Source organism: Miniopterus natalensis, chromosome 3 (genome assembly GCF_054644295.1).
Source record: "Miniopterus natalensis isolate mMinNat1 chromosome 3, mMinNat1.hap1, whole genome shotgun sequence".
Classification (NCBI taxonomy): domain Eukaryota; kingdom Metazoa; phylum Chordata; class Mammalia; order Chiroptera; family Miniopteridae; genus Miniopterus; species Miniopterus natalensis.
The window spans coordinates 28,046,269-28,064,814 of NC_142083.1; the positions used below are offsets into that span (position 1 = coordinate 28,046,269).

At 53.3% G+C, this 18,546-nt stretch overlaps 1 protein-coding gene across 2 annotated transcripts in view; it reads left to right on the forward strand.

Moving 5' to 3' along the window:
• Nucleotides 1–15,649, forward strand: part of SLC12A7 (solute carrier family 12 member 7) — an 82,869-nt gene extending 67,220 nt beyond the window's left edge. For both annotated transcript variants that reach the window (XM_087815360.1, XM_016212207.2), the window contains exons 15-24: nt 305–424; nt 1,320–1,424; nt 1,968–2,136; nt 4,103–4,298; nt 4,684–4,853; nt 5,111–5,242; nt 8,324–8,431; nt 9,601–9,779; nt 12,828–12,961; nt 13,893–15,649. In XM_087815360.1, the coding sequence (XP_087671486.1) occupies nt 305–424; nt 1,320–1,424; nt 1,968–2,136; nt 4,103–4,298; nt 4,684–4,853; nt 5,111–5,242; nt 8,324–8,431; nt 9,601–9,779; nt 12,828–12,961; nt 13,893–13,984 (1,405 nt within the window). In that variant the 3' untranslated portion in view covers nt 13,985–15,649. The remainder of the gene's footprint in view (nt 1–304; nt 425–1,319; nt 1,425–1,967; nt 2,137–4,102; nt 4,299–4,683; nt 4,854–5,110; nt 5,243–8,323; nt 8,432–9,600; nt 9,780–12,827; nt 12,962–13,892) is intronic.
• Nucleotides 15,650–18,546: the final 2,897 nt, after the last annotated feature.

The window sequence follows — 18,546 nt, forward strand, 5'->3', positions numbered from 1 at the left end:
GTAGAGTGGATGTTCAGCATAGTTGAAGAGCCAGGGCTTCTGCAGGTGTCAGTGGGGCCATTTCAGCCGTTGGAGTCAACTCAGGATGGAGGAGCCAGTTGCCAGGCATCCCTGCTGTTTTTTAGGAGTAACTGAAAGAAAGATTTTCACTAAGGGACCAGTAACGTTTTTGAGGCAGCTGCTTAGATGTTAGTTTGGGGCATGGGGATGGACGGGGCATGTGAGGTATGAGGGTCCGGGTGCGGGCCAGGGCATGGACTCTGGCCCCCACTTGCGGCCACTAGATGACCACACACTCCCCCAGGACGCTATCCTTCCTGGGCATGAGCCTATGCCTGGCACTGATGTTCATCTGCTCCTGGTACTATGCCCTGTTTGCCATGCTTATCGCCGGCTGTATCTACAAGTACATTGAGTACCGAGGGTGAGTTCTGTGGGCAATGCGGCCACCAAGGTCACGGGTCCCTGCCAACCTGGCGTGCTCCTGGAGTGGGGCCTTCCTGGGGTTTTATAGCCAAGTCCTGTGTAGGGTGGGTTAGGACTGGGAGGGCTGGGGTCCCTCTCCCGGAGACAGGTGCACAGGGACCTGAGCAGGATCTCTGCTGCAGCTGTTGTCATAACAGGTGGAGAGCTGCCACATCTACTGTTCTCAGTTGATTCTGTGTTTGTATGACACAGCATTAGATTTACCTATATATATAAAAGCCATACTTTTTTAGTGTGCTTTTTAGAAACTAAAATCCACCCAGTGGCAACACTGATAAGTGGCAGATTTCAAAATTTCCAGAAACCACATGGTCAGAAAAAGCTGTGGGCAACAGTAGTAGGCTAACTGCATCTCAGAGCCTGTAGTTTCCTCACTGGGGCATTTCCCCAGCGCCCTGGTCCCTGCGGGGTGGCAGGGAGAGGTGGAGCCTCTCTGGCCAGGTGGGTGGGCTGCCTGAAGTTCTGCCCCAGCTCTCAGAGTGATTTCGAAGGAGGGTCTGGGGGCTGTGACTGCTCATGCTGGTGAAGCCGTCTTTTGGAGCCAGCTTTGCCCAGGTCACTGCCCGTCAGAGTCCCTCCACCACATCTTCATTTCCCCCAGTTGGCCGAAACTCTGAGGTCCCATACATGGTGCCAGGGTCACCTCCTCCTACCTCTTCCAGCCATGGTGCTCCCTCCCCATGTCTTGCCCCTCTCCGCTCTTGACTGGCCTGGAAGCCCTGTCCTCTATTACAGAAGTGCAGAGAGATCCTAAGTCGGCTTACTGGGGTGGCTGCCCTGCTTCCTGAGTGTGCTGTGCTGTGGGGACCTCACTGCTGTCCTTTCTTTCACAGGGCTGAGAAGGAGTGGGGGGATGGCATCAGGGGACTGTCGCTTAATGCCGCCCGCTACGCCCTGTTGCGTGTGGAACATGGCACCCCCCACACCAAGAACTGGAGGTGAGCACCCGCAGCCTACCTCAGACACCGCCCCTGCCCTTTGAGCCCATGGAGCACCTTCCCTCAGTCCATGGCGGGTCAGCCGGAGGGGAGGGTGATCAGTTTGTGTCTGATCAGACGTCTGGAGGGCAATGTTGGGCTCTAAGCTGGGCCTGGGCTGTGTGATGGGTGGGAAGTGGGTGAGCTTTCCTAGTGGGGCTCCTGTGGATGGAGGACTTCAGCATGTAACAGCTGGGCTGTGCCCTCTTCTCACTTCTGGGAGGGGGTCGGGGGAAGGTTCCCCCTATTTTAATCTGTACTGAAAGCCCTTGGTCTCCCCATCCTGCTCTTACCTGGAGGTGTTAACGAGCAGGGATGGGAGGTGCCCACCGGGGTTTTCAGCAGACAGCCTTAGGCTTGGGGCCCCAGGATGCATTTGACTATTCACTTGTCTCACCTGTTCACCTTTCCCATGGTTGCCTATTTCACCTGTCCCACCTGTTCACCTGTCCACCTGTGAGGGTGTGGTGATGAGTTGCCATGGTAACTGCTATCCCTACACAGGCCCCAGGTGCTGGTGATGTTGAACCTGGACTCTGAGCAGTGTGTGAAGCACCCCCGCCTGCTGTCCTTCACCACGCAGCTCAAGGCTGGCAAGGGCCTGACCATCGTGGGCTCTGTGCTGGAGGGGACCTACTTGGATAAGCACACGGAGGCCCAGCAGGCCGAGGAGGTAGGTGGGCACCGGCTGGGTCTGGAAGGGGGAGGTGGGACCAGGGTGGCCTGTGAAGAAGTGGAGAGCAGTGGGGAGGGCAGCCATGTCTGCCTGGGATGCACGAAGGTCTTCCATCTCCGATGCCCCAGGCAGTGTTGTGTGCTTCGCTATTGCTTTTCTCAAAGAAAGCAGTGGTCTTTCAGTTTGAAACATGCGGGACTGAAACCTGCTTATGAAATGCTCCCAATATGCGATGCTCTGAGACCTTAAAGAGAGCCAGTGTAGGTTACAGTCAGGAGGGTTGTAAAACTGGTGCTGAAGGCCATTTAGCTCAAACCTTGGAAAAGTCCTCCTGATGGACAGGTCTCTTCAGAGCCCTTATGATGACCCAGCTCCAGTTTCCTTCCTTGTTTGAGGTCCCTGTCCTGCTGGGTTTGCCTGCTCAGAGGTTCTGAGGTCTCGGCAAGGGCAGAGGGGAGTGACTCTAGCCCTTCGTATGAGTGTCCTGCAGTGGCTGTAACTCATGACCACACCTGAGGGGCTGACAACAATACAGGCTTATCCTCCCTCTCTTTGGGCCAGAAGTCCAAAATCAAGGTGTTACAGGATTGCACTCCCTCCCAAGACTGGGAGGAGGACCCGTCCTGCCTCCTTCAGCCCTGGAGGCTCCAGGTGTCCCTGGGCTTGTGGCCGCATTCCTCACAGTTCTGCCCGTCTTTACATGACTTCTCCATGTCTGTGTCTTTCCTCTTCTGTCTCATAAGGACACTTGTCACTGGATTCAATGCGACCTGGATGATCTAGGACGATCTCCTCATCTTAGGATTCTTAACTTAATCACACCTACAAAGACCCGTTTTTCAAACAATGCTACATTCACAGATTATCAGAATTAAGATATAGACTTATCTTTTGGGGGACCACCATCAGCCCACTGTAGTTTGTCCTCTGCCCCCCAAAATGCTCATCTGTCTTATGTGCAGAATACATTCATCTTATCCCAACTACCTCCTCAGTCTCAGCTCATCAATTCTCAGTCCAGAATCCCTCTAGCTATCAGCAGCTGAGGTCCCAAATCTCATTGTCTCCATCATTTGAATTGGGTATTGGTGAGACTCTGGGTGTAGCTCATCCTAGGGCTAAATTCCTCTGTCCATAGACCTGTGAGATTTAAGAAAACAAGTGATCTGTGTTCCAAAATTCAGTGTGGGGCAGGCCTTGGAGAGACATTCCCATTCTAGGAGGCAGACATTTGAGGAATTTGGAATGCAGTGGGCGGGCCCATTGGTGTCAGGATTCTCTATGGTTTGTGGCTCTGCCTAAAGGGAGCCCTGAGCCTGGCCTCTGGGCAGCTCAGCATGGCCGGGAAGAAGACCAGCATCCACACGCAGCATTTCTTTAATGGAAAACATGTTGGTTACTGTGTGTTGGGCCTCCTCTGAAATCAAGCTGCCTGGTCAGATGCCTGCTGATGGAGTGGGCAGAAACTGCACACAGTGGAGCAGATGGCATGCATCTGGTATTTCATCCCTGAACCTGTGAGATACCACAGTTTTTCTTAGAAGAGCTGTTAGTTTTGACACGTTCTAGTGAAGTTTTCAACAAACCAGCTGTTTAATCCAGGACTTAAATGTCCCAGTGAAATAGTTGGCAGTTTTGTGATGATGTTGATCACGTGAAAGAACCACCTCAAGTTGTATGCACAGCGCTGACCATCGCCCCAGTCTCCACACACACACACACACACACACACACACACACACACACACACGGACGCAGGTACCCCAGAGCACCTGCTGGGTCCTGAATTTAGTACCACAGGTACCACCCTCGCTGAGCCTGTGGCCTTACCCTGAGGCAGTGATGTCGGTGTGGGGTCTGCCCAGGCTGCCCAGGCCCCTTGTGGTGGGTGGGTGGTGCTGACACATGCTGCTCCTGGTCTGCTCCATGGACACTGTGGCACTGACTCTTGTCCTCTCCCCAGAACATCCGGTCCCTGATGGGTGTCGAAAAGACCAAAGGCTTCTGCCAGCTGGTTGTGTCTTCCAACCTGCGGGATGGCATGTCCCACCTGATCCAGTCAGCTGGCCTTGGGGGCATGAAGCACAACACAGTGCTCATGGCCTGGCCTGAGTCCTGGAAGGAGGAGGACAACCCTTTCTCCTGGAAGAACTTTGTCGGTGGGTAATGTCTCCCACGGGCTGCGGGTGTCAGGGTCACCAGCCCGATAGCTGCTCCCTGGAGGCCTGTTGGCGCCCCAGGCTTGTTTCACTTGAAAACATTTGAAAAGTGAACATCCATTTGAAAGCCTTGAGCTGCCCTCTCCCTGTCTCCCAACCATGCCCCCCAATTTGGCCATCCCTGGGGAGGTACCCAGCTTGGCCGCCTGCACCCCTGTGCCAGCTGCCAAGTGGCTGATGGAGCAAGGTCTGCCTTTGGAGCCTGCCCTGGGTGGGGGCTTTATGGGAACCCCGTGGCCGCCTCCTGTGCTGGCTGGTGCCCAGCAAGTCAATGGGGTGCACAGTTCTCCTGAGGCCCTCTTGACCATGTGCTGTCTCCCCACAGACACCGTCCGTGACACCACGGCAGCACAGCAGGCCCTGCTGGTGGCCAAAAATGTGGACCTGTTTCCGCAAAACCAGGAACGCTTCAGTGACGGGAACATCGACGTGTGGTGGATCGTGCACGATGGCGGCCTGCTCATGCTGCTGCCCTTCCTGCTGCGGCAGCACAAGGTGGGAACCGTAGTCACGTGAGGTGGGTCACAGGTGGGGTCAGGGGTCACACGGAGGGGCGGAGGGGCCACAGATGGAGGGTCATGGGTCACAGGTGGGAGGTCATGGGCCATGCAGTGGTGGGGTGGGGGACACATCATGCTGGGGAAGGGTCACATTAGTTGGGCTGCTTTGGGTGGCTTGTGTCCCCTGAGGGGGGCAGTGGGGCCAATGGTGTCAGAAGCTGAGTGCAGATGTGCGCCCCCTGCCCCGCCCAGGTGTGGAGGAAGTGCCGGATGCGCATCTTCACAGTGGCTCAGGTGGATGACAATAGCATCCAGATGAAGAAGGACCTGCAGACGTTCCTGTACCACCTCAGGATCAGCGCAGAGGTGGAGGTGGTGGAGATGGTGAGGCCCTGTGTGCTCGGGTGGGCGGCACTGCCGGCTGTGCTGTTTTGTTAAAGTTTGGTGTAGTTCTGGATTTGTGCGCACGTGGAGGTGGAGCAGGGTTCCCGCGGGCCCTGGTGCTGACTTCACATTCACCGTGGTGGTCACAGCTGAGGGCTGGCCCTGTACGTTACTGCCCTCTGTGCTGCTGACTGCCAGCATCTTCTGTCATTCCCCAATGTCCTCCTCTGTTTCAGAACCCCACTAGGCTGCACTCCCTCCTCTGGGCTATGACAGTTTTTCTCCCCCCCCTTTTTTTTTATGACCGTGGCAGTTTAGAGGGACTCAGGTATTTTGTAGAATGCCCCCCATTAAGGGGAATGCGACATTTAACCCATCACAGGTGGTGAGGACCTGTGATCCAGGTGTGTCACAGGTGCCCCCTTTGTGAAGTCCAGACTCTCTCTCTGGAAGTGCGTCCCCAAGTCAGCGTGCAGGAGAGGCTAAGCTGCCAGGATCTCCTCTGCATGTGTTGGGTGCATTTGTGTGTAGATTTCACACTACTCTGCACTTTGGGTTGTTCACTACACTGTTCATTCTCTTGCTCATGTTCACCAGCTTTGGCTGTTGGGATGTCTTCTATGTGGTTCCTGTGTCCCTTTGCTGCTGTCCCCCATTCTCCTGTAACCATCCATCAGCAAGCTCACACATTTTTAAATCACCTGAAGCCAAATGGAATTAAGCTGCAAATGATCTGGCCCTCATTTGAGGGGGTATTGAGGCATGGTGTCTGTCATAATTTTGAGTAACTATGGCTATTGTATTTCAAAGTCACTGGTCTCATTCAGCTTTCCAAGTGGGTAGTTGGTCCCATTTATTTAACAGTAACATTAAAATCTACAGCCCTGCTTGGTCTCAGTCATGATTGCTAATTAGGTTTAAGTAGAAAGCATCTATGGTTTAGGGACAACATAATTTCATTTCCTTTGTGAACATGAGAGTAGTCCTGCTCCTGCCTGGGACCACCCTGCTACCCACCCATCGGAGGGGTGGGTCCTGCGAGGTTTATAGTTAAGGTGAGCACTCCTGTGGGAGGAGGAGGCCGTGGCTGGTGTCCAGTTAGTTAGGTCCCTCCTTCCCCTCCTGCTGCTCCTGGGATCTTCTTCAGGTCAGCCTGTCCCTCCAGGGCATCGCAGGACAGAGATGGTCCAAGATGCTGTTCTCATGTGGAGTTATGTGAATTGGGAGCCTTGTTGACAGAGAGCAAGGGCCCGGGGTACCTGGGGCTGTAAGGTCCTCAGGAAGCAGGGGGCCCACGGGGTACCTGAGGGCCATGGATTTGGGGGGAGTGTGAAAATGAATGAGGATAGGGGAGGCCAGTGGTCAGAGGCTAAAATTTAACAGTAAGGAATCAGGGCCACTAACAAGGAAGGAGGTGTTACCAGCGAGCAAGGTTCAGAAAGACCAAAGTCAGGAGCGTGAACTGTGAAGTATCAGCACGAAAGAGCTTGGGGTTTTGCTAAGACTTTTCTGTTTTAAAAATATATCTTTATTGATTTCAGAGAGAGGAAGGGAGAGAGAGAGATAGAAACATCAATGATGAGAGAGTCATTGATCAGCTGCAGCCCGCAACCCGGACATGTACCCTGACCGGGAATCGACCCCGATCTCCTGGATCCTATGTCACTGCTCAACCACTGAGCCACGCCTGGCTGGGCAAGACTGTTCTTTAAAATGAGTAGATTTTATTAAGAGCATCAGGGAAATTTAATTAATGGACTCAAAGGGCATGCAAGCCCAAACCAGCTTGCTGTGAGCGCCGAGGGTCAACACGCCCCAGCAGTCAGGTCAGCTGGCCATCTGTCCACAGGATCTTGCCTCCTAGATGCTGATGTTGCAGCCTTAAGTACCGGAAATGAGGGTACCTTTTATTTTGTAGAGGATATGATTTAAATACCTGGGGGGAAAAACAAGAAAATAAACATTGTACTCAGTAAGAATTTAGTAGAGTGGACTGACAGAAATAATGCATAAAAATTAATTTCTCCACAGAGTGACACACAAGAATGTGTAAGGGAATGACACCCAGCTCACAAAGCCCTGTGGGCGGGGCACAGAGCTCCATGGAGGTCCTACGGGCAGATCTCAGGGCCAAGAGGGCTGAGGGGTGGTACACCCCAGGGACAGGGAGGACCCAGTGTCACCCACTGAAGGATAGGCCAGTGTCAGGAAAGGACCAAGCTCTGTGGTCAGTGGGCAAGTTACAATTTATCCTGTGTAGGCAGCTAGCTCTCCTGGGCACAGGAAACAACTTCTGTTACTTGTGAGTGTGTCCTTCACACCTGGGCTATGCACTGGTGGCCACTGCCAGGTGCAGACACCTGGACATATAGCGTGTGCTTGGTTAGCTATTGGTGTGGTGTTTTCCTCCTCACAGGCATCTCGTGTTAGTGAATGTGGGTTCTGGGGAGGGGTATGGGTGGAGAATGAAGCATGTTCAGTTGTGAAGGCTGTTCACACACTCATGCGCTTACATAGTCTCACACTCTTCCTCTCACATGTTCACCAGCATACATGTTCGTGCACACTCACAGATATACTTACACACACTCACATGCTGATTCACATATGTGCTCACACACTCACACATGTACAGGCACATGCTCACCTGCACATAGGATCACACTTACATGTGCTCACACATGCTCACCCCTCCTGGGGCTGGGGGCTGTGATCCTGCAGAGGGTGATGCAGAGAGGGAGGGGCAGAGCCTCCTATTGTTTCAGTACCTGCTCAACCTGAAGCAGGTGATCCGTGGTGAAAACGTCATGTTCTGTATATGTTGAGTTTACTTTTTTTTAAAATACATATTTTTATTTATTTCAGAGAGAGGAAGGGAGAGGGACAGATAGAAACATCAATGATGAGAGTCATTGATTGACTGCCTCCCGCACTCCCCCAACTGGGGATTGAGCCCGCAACCTGGGCATGTGCCCTAGCCGGGAATCGAAGGAGAATTTCCTGGGTCCTAGGTCTATGCTCAACCACTGAGCCACGCCTGGCCAGGCATTGAGTTTACTTCTGTGCCCTGGGATGTTCTAGGTTGAGAATGACATCTCCGCGTTCACCTATGAGAAGACGCTGGTCATGGAACAGAGGAGCCAGATGCTGAAGCAGATGCAGCTATCCAAGACGGAGCGTGAGAGGGAGGTGCGTGTGCATGCCAGACACCCCTTGGTAGAGGTGGCCAGTCACATGGGTGATGGTGCAGGACCAGGTTCTTTGCAGTTGCTTTGAGCCACTCATCTCCATCCTTGGTTTTGTGAATGGTTGGGTGGCCTGAATTCCACCTCCACCTCTTCTCCGCATGTGGATCAAGGTCTCACACCCTCACTGGCCTCTGTCGATTATGCCCAGGCTGGATTCAGAGGCTGTGTCACCCCTGGTATCCCACACACAGTCTACTTAGAGCCAACTTGTTAACCCCTCCCCCAGGCTCCATGCCTGACCTCGCATGACCCTGTTGTCGCCTGAGTAACCTTCACTCTGGCCACGCAGGCCCCTCCAGTTTCTCAGTGATGCTAGCCCCTGCCCTGAGCCCACCTCATCCTCACAGGCCTCTCCTATCTCCCTCTGGCCATTTGTCAGCACCTTCTTTGCACACAGGCTTCCCATGGTGCTTTGTGTAATGCCATAGCTGCCTCCTTCCACATCCACCCACCCCAAAACTCCATGGCACTTATTGCCCACCCCAAAGCAAGGGCTCCCTGGTACCCGCCTTGCTGTTGATGAATGAATGAGTGGACGAATGGATGGATTGATGGATGGATGAATGAATGAGTGGAGATGATTGAATGAATGAAAGGAAGGATGGGTGGGTGAGGGGATGAATGAGTAAATGATAGAAAAGATGATGAGTAAAGGGATGAATGAATGAATGCAAGGAAGAAAGGATGGATGAGTGAAGGAATGAATTAATGGATAAATGAGGTGATAGCTTAATTAGTGAGTGAAAGGTGGATGAGCGGGTCAGGAGGTGGAGGCAGCATGTGTAATAGAGACTTTGGACATCAGTGTCCTCTTGTGTCAATATGGAGTCCTGGGTTCTTTCTCAGTGGCTTTCAGAGCTGGAGCAGGTGGAAATGGTGAAGGAAGTGATGACTTTGGTCTGGAAGCTCAGGAGGAGGGTGGACTGGTAGGAGTGGGGGCAGTACTGGGGCCCCAACTAGGAGACCGTCAGGGGGTTCCTAGGTTAGGTTGGTCACGAAACCTTTGTGGTTCTGTGGGCCAGCGACTTCTCCCTTCTGTGCTCACCTCCCCCTCGGGAGGTTTGAGTCCTGCTGTGATGAGTCCTATTGCTTCCCCTACCCTTCCATCAGGCTCAGCTAATTCATGACAGGAACACTGCATCCCATTCTGTGGTGACCGCCAGGACCCAAGCCCCTTCCACACCGGACAAAGTTCAGATGACCTGGACAAAGGAGAAGCTGATCGCTGAGAAGTATAAGAACAAAGATACCAGCATGTCCGGGTTCAAAGACCTCTTCAGCCTGAAACCGTGAGTGTCAACCTGGTAGCCTGGGTGGCAGGTCCCAGCTCCCTTTGCTGCCTGTGACAGGGCAGCAGGCACACAGCTGCAGGCTGGCAGACCTGGAAGGGTAGGGAATCAGCCCAAGGGCCACCACGTCCTCTTAGGGCTGGATAGCCAGGGCCCGGGCAGTGAGTCAGCCGTGAAGCCAGGCTTGTCTGTGTTCTTGGTGGGTCTTACAGCAGCTAGAAGTTAGGGTTTCTAGATGGATTGGAATTCCCAGCTTGGACCCTGCTGATGATGCAGGGCCAGGGGCCTGTCCACCTGGTTTGGCTCCTGCCTGTGATGTTGAGCCGAGAACCACCAGGGCTGGCAAAAGTGCCCATGGAGGACACAGTGTGGCTCGGCCCCAGGAAAGGGTCTGGGTCCCAGGATAGGAGAGCAGAGCAGCATCTCCCTCGGGTCTTCAGCAGTGGGCTAGTCCCTATAGCCCAGGTTGTTGGGAGTGGCCTGGAGGCTTTCTGAGGCCCCTGGAGTTGAGAACCCCTTGCAGAGAAGGACCAAGTTAGGCCAGGAAAGGGCGGCCTGGGGTGAACCTAAAATTGTCTGAAAGTGTGCATCGTGATCACTGCTAAAGTAACATGTTCTCTGTTTTCTCTTCCATGTAGAGAATGGGGAAACCTGTAAGTCACTCACTTGGTTTAGGATACCTGTTAGCCTGCTTGCCTCGCATGCCTGGCCCATGCACCTCTAGTAAACCGTGTGTGCGTGGCTCATGTGCACATGTCCCCATGTGTGCGTGCGTGTCTGTGTGTGCCCGTCCATGTGCAGGCGGAGCTTGCTCGCCACTGCTGTAGCTTTCAGTTATTTCCTGTCTGATTGCTCCTCTCCGTTCAGAGCGGCTCATGGCACGTCCCTGAGATTCGTTCTCTAAAGACCAAGGAAGAACCGGGATCTGGGCCGGTTGGTCCTGTGCCGGTTGGTCCTGAGCCGGCTCTGAGTGGAAGCTTGTGTCTTGATAGCTGTTAGTTGATTCACCCACATCCCTGGATCCAGGAAGGTGTTCAAATACAAAACCTCAGTTCTGTGGGGACAGGATTTCCTGTGTCCCCCAATCAGACGCCTTTCACCCTGTGGGAAGCTGCTGTCCTTTACCATCTATGTGAAAAGGGATGTGGATGAGTTTTCTGCACGGTCAGGCCAGGACTTAGTCCCATGGCCAGGGCTCCAGGGCTCCAGGGCCAGGCTGGCCAGGCGGGAGGGAGGGCCCCCTGAGGCTGCTGTTGGTCCATTTGTCCATACGTCTTTCTCTATCGTGTCCCCCCTCCCCTGGCTGCCCCAGGAACTTCTAGGCTGTTTTCTCCTGCAGTGGCGCAGCCCAAGGCAGTGTCTATAGCAGAACTCTGGGACTAGGTGGCTACACTTCCTTTTTTGACCCCTAAACCTGAGTTAATTACATAACTGTTGGTCACTGAGGGAGCAAACATGTAGATGTATCAGGGAGACTGCTCGGGGGTATACATGGGACTACATTCTGCTCTGTTTTTCTGTAAATCTAAAATCTGTCCCCCCCCATAAAGTCTATAAATTTAAAAAAACACACAAAACGTAGACACAGGATAGGGTTTCTCCCTAAAGCACTGTTGAACCATGGCCTGCTGAGATCCCTGTGCCCACGCGGCACACTTGGGCTCAGGACAGGAGCTCCATGCACCTGAACCCCTAACCTCTGCATTGAGCCAGAGTGCACCTCTGCAGGCTTGGGGACACAGAAGCAAGTGAACCAGGAAGAGGCTATTTTATGGACAGAACTAAGCATACAGGTGGACGTTCCTCTAGGGCTGCACTCCTGTCTGGCTCTCCTCATGGTTAGGCTGGGAGAGGCTTCTGGAAGGTGGGAGGTCAGCCCATACTTGACTTGTGGGTGACTTGCTGTGGTATCCCTAGGGCACGTGCACTTTGGGGTGGCCTGGGGTGTGTTGTGCCCGTCTTTTTTTCTGTGTTTTCTCTTTTTCCTGGCCATGTCACCAACAGGGACCAGAATCTCCATTTTGGTTCTTCATCCCTGTACCCCCCACCCTGGACCCTTAATTCCCAGCCTTAGAAACCTGTTTCGAAAGCTCTTCTCCCTCTGGTAGAGTCAGCGTATTGCTGATACATTTCCTGCTTTGTGGACTCACAGCAGACTAGTAGCTTCTGGACCATGGGGGACACCCTGTCCCTCTTTGGGTCTCTGCCCCCCAACGGGGGCACTTTGTCATGGAGCCACGGGTCCTCCCAGACCCAAACCTTTGATTTTAAGATTATATGTGTTTTCAAACTCTTAACCCTAAGAGATCCTTTAATATCTCACACATGCATTTCTAGGATTGCTGCCCTCCCCAAGCACACTGGTAATTTTGGTCTCTCCAGGCACCTAATTCATGGTTGTTGTGATGAGAGATCCCGGTTGTGCCTCGGACAGACCTGATCTCTAATTTTATCAGATGGAATTGGAGGGAGAAAATAAAGGGTCTGTGTCCCTGTTTTCCTCCTGGTAATAATTGGTGGTTATAATCAGATTTATTTGGTTTAAGGGTTGAGTTGATCAAAGAGTGCGGCCTGGGCACTCGTCCTGCAGGCCTTTTCCTGACCCCTTGTGTGCGGCCTCTGTGTATCTGTCTGCCCGTCCCTCCCATGTCCAGGACGTAGTGACCTTGTAGAAGGACTGCAGTCCGACTGCCTTTCTGTGCTCAGACAGCAAGCTCGCCCCCAAAGCATTTGCTTCCGCCTGTGTGGACAGTTGCTTGTAAACTAGAAGCTCCGCAGCTTTAGTGATTCTCAGTCTTAAGTGTTTGGAGGCCAAAGCCTTCTGGTTGCTAAATAAATCCCCTCTCCCCTGTCCCCTAATTCCCAAAACGATTCTCCTACGGAATCACCTCCCATAGAGCCTTTAGGGCTGTGAATCCATTTGAATTGGATCTGTTTCCACTCGACCCTTTCCAATGAGAATGAAGTGGGGCAGATCAGGCTTCAGACCTGGCCTGGTGCCCAGCATCGTGGGCTGGGGGGTGCAGAGTGACCATTTCCCTTTTGCAGGAACCAGTCCAATGTCAGGAGAATGCACACGGCTGTGAAGCTCAACGGTGTCGTCCTGAACAAGTCCCAGGACGCCCAGCTGGTCCTACTGAACATGCCAGGACCCCCCAAAAACCGGCAGGGGGATGAGAACTGTATCCTTGCCTTGTGCAGCCCTTAGGGTGGGGAGCAGGTTACATGGGCTCTGGGCTCTGAGCTCCCACCTGGCCAGCTCATGTCCTGGTGTTTCCCTGGGGCCTATCAGGCACCTGTGACTCGATCTCTGGGAAGGACCGAGCCTGAGGCAATGGGTCCACAGGTTCTTCCAAGCTCGACTCTGACCCCTCTTGGCACCTTGCTGCCCATTAAACATGTGCCCCATGTTCCCATGTGGGCTCCCCAGCCCCTCCCAGTTGGTCGGGGTGTGCCAGCCACAAAGTGGGAGGCTTTGACCTCAAGAGGTCATAGGTCAACCCTGCCCAAAGTGGTTTGTCAGCCCCTAAATGTGCGTCGGCTGCCACATGATGCAGGAGCAGGTCCTCACACAGGCTCCAGGCTGCCTAGGGGTGTGGCCTGGGGACAGGCCTCCGGGATTCAGCCCCTGCCCTCCCCCGGGGGAGTAGGATCAGAGGTGAGTAGGAAGTCAGCAGCTTGGCTCTCAGGTTCAAGCCTCACGCTGACTGCAAGTTAAGACTTTATGTCTTGGTGACCAGGGTATTCCGGCCTCTTTGGGTGTCTTGGTGGATAGTGGACACATATGTCAGGCACATCCGTCCTGGTGGGTCTGCACCTGGAGCCCTCGGTGAGGGCAGGGGTCTCCTCTTGGTTCCCAATCAGGCCACCTGTGTCTGATGGAGGCTTCTTGTTAGGTGGCGTCTGCACTTCAGGCTGCACTTCTGGGACCCCTCCCCTGTCCTGGGCCACTTTCCCACCCCACACAGGGACTTAGGGTCTGGTTTTTCCTGACTTAGCCCTCATCTTTCTCAAACCCAGTCCTAATGACACAGGGCCCTGAGTAAGACACTCTTCATGCTTTAGGCTATATGTCCATGGGATCAGCTTTGGCCTTAACTCGTTCCACCCCAGATATGGAGTTCCTTGAGGTCTTGACCGAGGGGCTAAACAGGGTCCTCCTGGTCAGGGGCAGTGGCCGGGAGGTGATCACCATCTATTCCTAATGCTCAGCCACTCTGGAAGCGCACTGGGCAGGCGCAGGGACGGTGCTGTGTGCACAGACCATGGCCTGACCTGCCAGCGTGGCTTTCTACAGAAGTTTCTAGAATACCATCGGGCTCTCCTGTCCAGACTGAGAGCCACTGTGTGACTGAAAAGATTTCCTTGAGTCAGGGGAGATGAGATGCCCTTTGTGCTCCATATGCTCATGAGGGAGACTCAGAGTACCTGGGACACAGCTGTCCCTCTCATGAGGGCCATGCACTCAACCTCTGGATTCTAGAATTAATTCTCCTGACTGCACCTGCCTGGTCTTTTGTGGCAGTCACATTTCAGTTCTGCATCCGGGACATTCGCAAGAAGCCATATTTGGACTGAAGTTGACCCTTGGGCCATTAGGGTCCGTTTATGAAGGTGAAACGTCAGCCTGTGGCTAAGGGCTCAGTACAGGTTCTTCATCAGCCCCTGATCTGTCTGTTCCTTTGGATATCCTTGTTTGTTTCCAAAAGTAAAGGCAGAGAAGCCAGCCACCCACGCCCTCATCCCCAGGCTTAGCTGGGTGGCCTTGGTCATGTCCCCATCTTGTTGGGGATGACTGGTAAGGGAACGTGCTTGTTCGTGAACTCAAGGTGGGTTGTCCAGCTGGGTTTGTGCTCCAGGAAGCTCCCCAGGGCAAGAACCCCAGTTGAGCCCTTAGCCCAGGTGCGTGCTGCTGGGAACTCCAGCCCTTCATAAGCACTGGTGGGCCCAGCCTTGTGCGCACATTTCTGGACACGGAAATAGTAAATGCCGAGTGTTCACACCTTCAGAACCACAGGCAAACCACACAGTTCAGCATGACATGCACTTGCTCCTGTGACCTCATGTCCTCCCTTCAGGCTCCAGGGAGGGGTACCGGTAGGTCTACAGCTGTGGGAGTCCTGGGTTGGGCAGGGCACATGCACTGAGTTGTCTGGCTGAAGCCTGTGCCACTCCACCGAATGGAGGGGACAGTGACAGCTGTGTTTAGGGCACTGACACGGTACCTTTTAGTGATCCGTAGGTTTTGCACTTTACCTTGTGGTCTTTCTGCTTGTGGTCGTGATCACACTCACTGTAGATGCTGCAGTAATTTGTGCCGCACTTCCTGTGTGGCTTATTTATTTGTTTAAACACCTGGACGTTTCAGTGCTAATTGTCCATAAAGACGTCGTATCTATGAAAGAAGCCCAAAGGACCAGGCCCTTGGCTTTCTCAGGCTTCCATGGGGTCCCAAGGGAATTGGCCTGGGCCTCGGATTTCGTGTTGGGACAAAGATTAAGTGTGTATTTCCAGATGTTTCTGAGGAGCCATAGGGCAGCCTAGAGGGCCAGCATCGCCATCAGAGTGGCCACTGGTCAGAGTGTGTGCCAAATAGCTGCAGCCGGGTTGGGGGTGGGGTGGGGTCCAGACTTTGACCGTCCTGGTTCAGCATTGAGTTAAGCGAAACCTCTCACTCATAGATGTGTGGTGAGGGCCCATGCGTCTGTGTCCCACCTGCCTGCCCAGTCCCTGAGCACCACACAGCCTCTCCACACTGAGCTTTGTGTAACTGTAATTGCAGCCCATTCAAGTGGATTTTGTGTTCCTTTTACAGTCTCGTCTTTGTATGATTTTTGTTAGTAGAAGAATAAAATCTATGTTGAATCTCATGTGTCTCATTCAGCATAAAAATTAGGCAATTGCAGAAAATGCCCCCATGCCTCCCTTCTCTTGGAGAAATTTGCTGAAATGACTTAGTGTATAATTTCTATCAGGATAGAATCAGCAAATAAAACCTGTCATTAGAGGGACCCCTTATTCTAACACAGGCTCACAGTGAGACCACGTCACACCCACCAGGATGGAGGTGAACCAAGGGGACAGGAAAACTGCAATGTGGTGTGAATGTGTAAAGGTGCGGGTGCTGTAGAAACTGTTGAAGCTCCTAAAATTGTTAAATAGTCACTGTGTGACCCAGCAATGCCACTCCTGGGTGTATAGTCCAGACAAGTGTGTCTACATAAACTTGTGCACATGTTTGTAGCAGCACTAGTCACACCAGCCAAAATGTGGGAACAGCCCAAATACCCATCCTTGGATAAGTGATTAAACAAAATGTAAACATATTCACTGGAACATAATTCAGTCGTTAAAGGGAATGGCATTCTAACGTGCTGCCACGCGGATGAGCTGTGTGAAAGAAGCCAGCCACAGGTCACGTATGATTCCACTTACACAGACTGCAGAATAGTAGAATCCAGACAAAGGGGTTGGTGTTAATGGGCTGGGGGAGGGGAGAGTGACTGAGTGGGCATGGGGTTGCTTTTGGGGTGAGGGTATTCTGAAGTGTTCGTGGTGAAGTTTACACCGTGTGTGAATGTGTAAGAACACCAGATGCCATGCAGTGAACAGGTGTGAAGCTGTTACCCATGCCTCCTGGGGGCCTTGGACACAGGACTGCTGAGGAGAGACCTAGAGTGATGAGCTGTGCTTCAGTCTCTGCTGTGTGTTTATATCCATGACCTGGAGCACAGGGCCAGGGTTTTGGGGGAAGGAGTGAGGATGTCACAGGGGAGTGGAAGGATCAGGCCCCATGGGGCTGGCAGAGACTTGAGGGAAGACTTGGTAGCGTCCCAGGGTACTTACTCGGCCATGTACCCATGGGCATCCAGGTAATGGGTTCTGTGGTGGAACAAGTTTGGGCATTGTGGTCAGTGCAGCACAGAGCCCTCTGGGCCTCACTCAGCGTGGTGCCTTTGCCACTGGACAGCCCTGGAAAGGGGTGCAGATGCACGAGACACTAGAGCCCCAACATGGTGTGAAAAGCAAACTCGAACTGCTAAGATATGAGAACTGCTGGTGTATGCCAGCCACAGCTCACAGTGCCTGTGAGTGCCCGGAGGAAGCACTCGCCCCTTCTGAGGTTTCCACTGCATTCGGCCATGGCAGGCAGGCTCCTCCTTGCCAGGTAGGCTGCCAGCACCTAGCCAAACCCAGTGCTCCACCTATGTCTGTCATCCTCCAAGGGGGCTCCTTCCACCCTGGGGGCTGGTTTCCCATAGGCAGAGCCTGGGCTGTGGATCCTGGGTGCAGTTGGTCTCTGAGCTCCACTCAGCCCCACTCTGGGGCTGGAGTTCCTGCCCACCCTACTTCCCTGCCACCCACCCCTCTGCTCCCACACGCAGGCCCCTGGGGCCCAGCCAGCACAGCCTGTCCACTCTGGTCTCTGGCATTGCTGGGGCCTCTTGAGTACAACTTCCCCCAAAGCTCTGTTTCACCAGGACCTTATCAAGTGCTCAGGAGACAAGAGGGCAGCTCTGGCTTGTCTTCATCCCCTGAGAGGCAGATGAAGGTGTAGGAGTCGGGTCCAAGAGGTCTCCAGACAGCACTCACATCTGCCCTCATAAGCATGACTGCTGTGGAGAAGGGGGCCGAACAGAGAAAACCGCCCACTGAATTCCGGCCCCGTTATCTGTGAGATGTCCCTGGAAGTATGGTCTTTGTGTTGTTGGTCCAGAAATTAATGGTTCATAAGTGGGGACATCTGCTCGAGCTTTTACTCACATGCCAGGTGCTGTTTTTATCTCTTTTCTGTGGATATCACAAAGTGCACCCACAATCATGAGGAGGTGAGGTGTGTGACCCTTGCCTGCCAGAGGTCGCTACTGCCAAGGGCAGGGAGCTGGTAGGATGGACTTGCGTGGTCATTTCCATCCGGACAATGACATGCATCTCTCCTGCATGGACTCACAAGCAGCACACGCTCAGCTTCCGGTGTGGTTGCTGGCGTTCACTGCACTTAGAATTGTTCTTAAACCAGGGTCTGGGTCAGAGGCTGGAGTTCGGGCCCACCCTACTTCCCTGCCAGCTGGTCAGCAGAGCAGCTGCCTGAGGGCTATAGCAGGGCCACAGGGGTCTGCTGGGATTAACTAAATAAGGTCTCTGAATGTGGGACCAGTTGCAAGAGCTCTGCACACTGAGGAACGCACGCAGGTCATTATGACAGGCATTTCTGTAAAACCCTGATGCTAGCGGTGTGGCTGTCACTGTGCAGGATTCATGCCGTGAATGGAGTGTAGATGTGTCCCCACGAGAGGGCGCTCTGCCCTGGGGCAGCCAGGCACCAGCTGGGGTCTGATGATCTGAAATGCCTGGAAAACTGAGATTTGAGTGCTCTGGCCTTGAAAGACCCCGAGAACCACCCAGTTCTCCCTACACACATGGCCTCGGCTCACGGAAAGACATGTTACTCAGAAATCCTAAGGGGCTTTACCATGGCCAGGAACAGGGATGTGATGGCAAAAGGGAGGAGGAAACGGTGGCAAATGACACATTGGCTCTCCAGGGTCTCATCACACAGAGCCCAGGGTCTCCATGTAAACCTTGGTCCTCGCAGCCCCAGACAGTTGCCTGAAGTGCTCTGTTATCATAAACCCAATTTGAAGCTTAGGTTTTGTTTGTTTTTTAAAGCAGTAAAGTGGGGAAAATACATTACCCATAAACCTGGAATTAAGTATTAATTTTCCTTCTGCAAACTTCTGTATAAACAGAGACAGACATGCTCTCC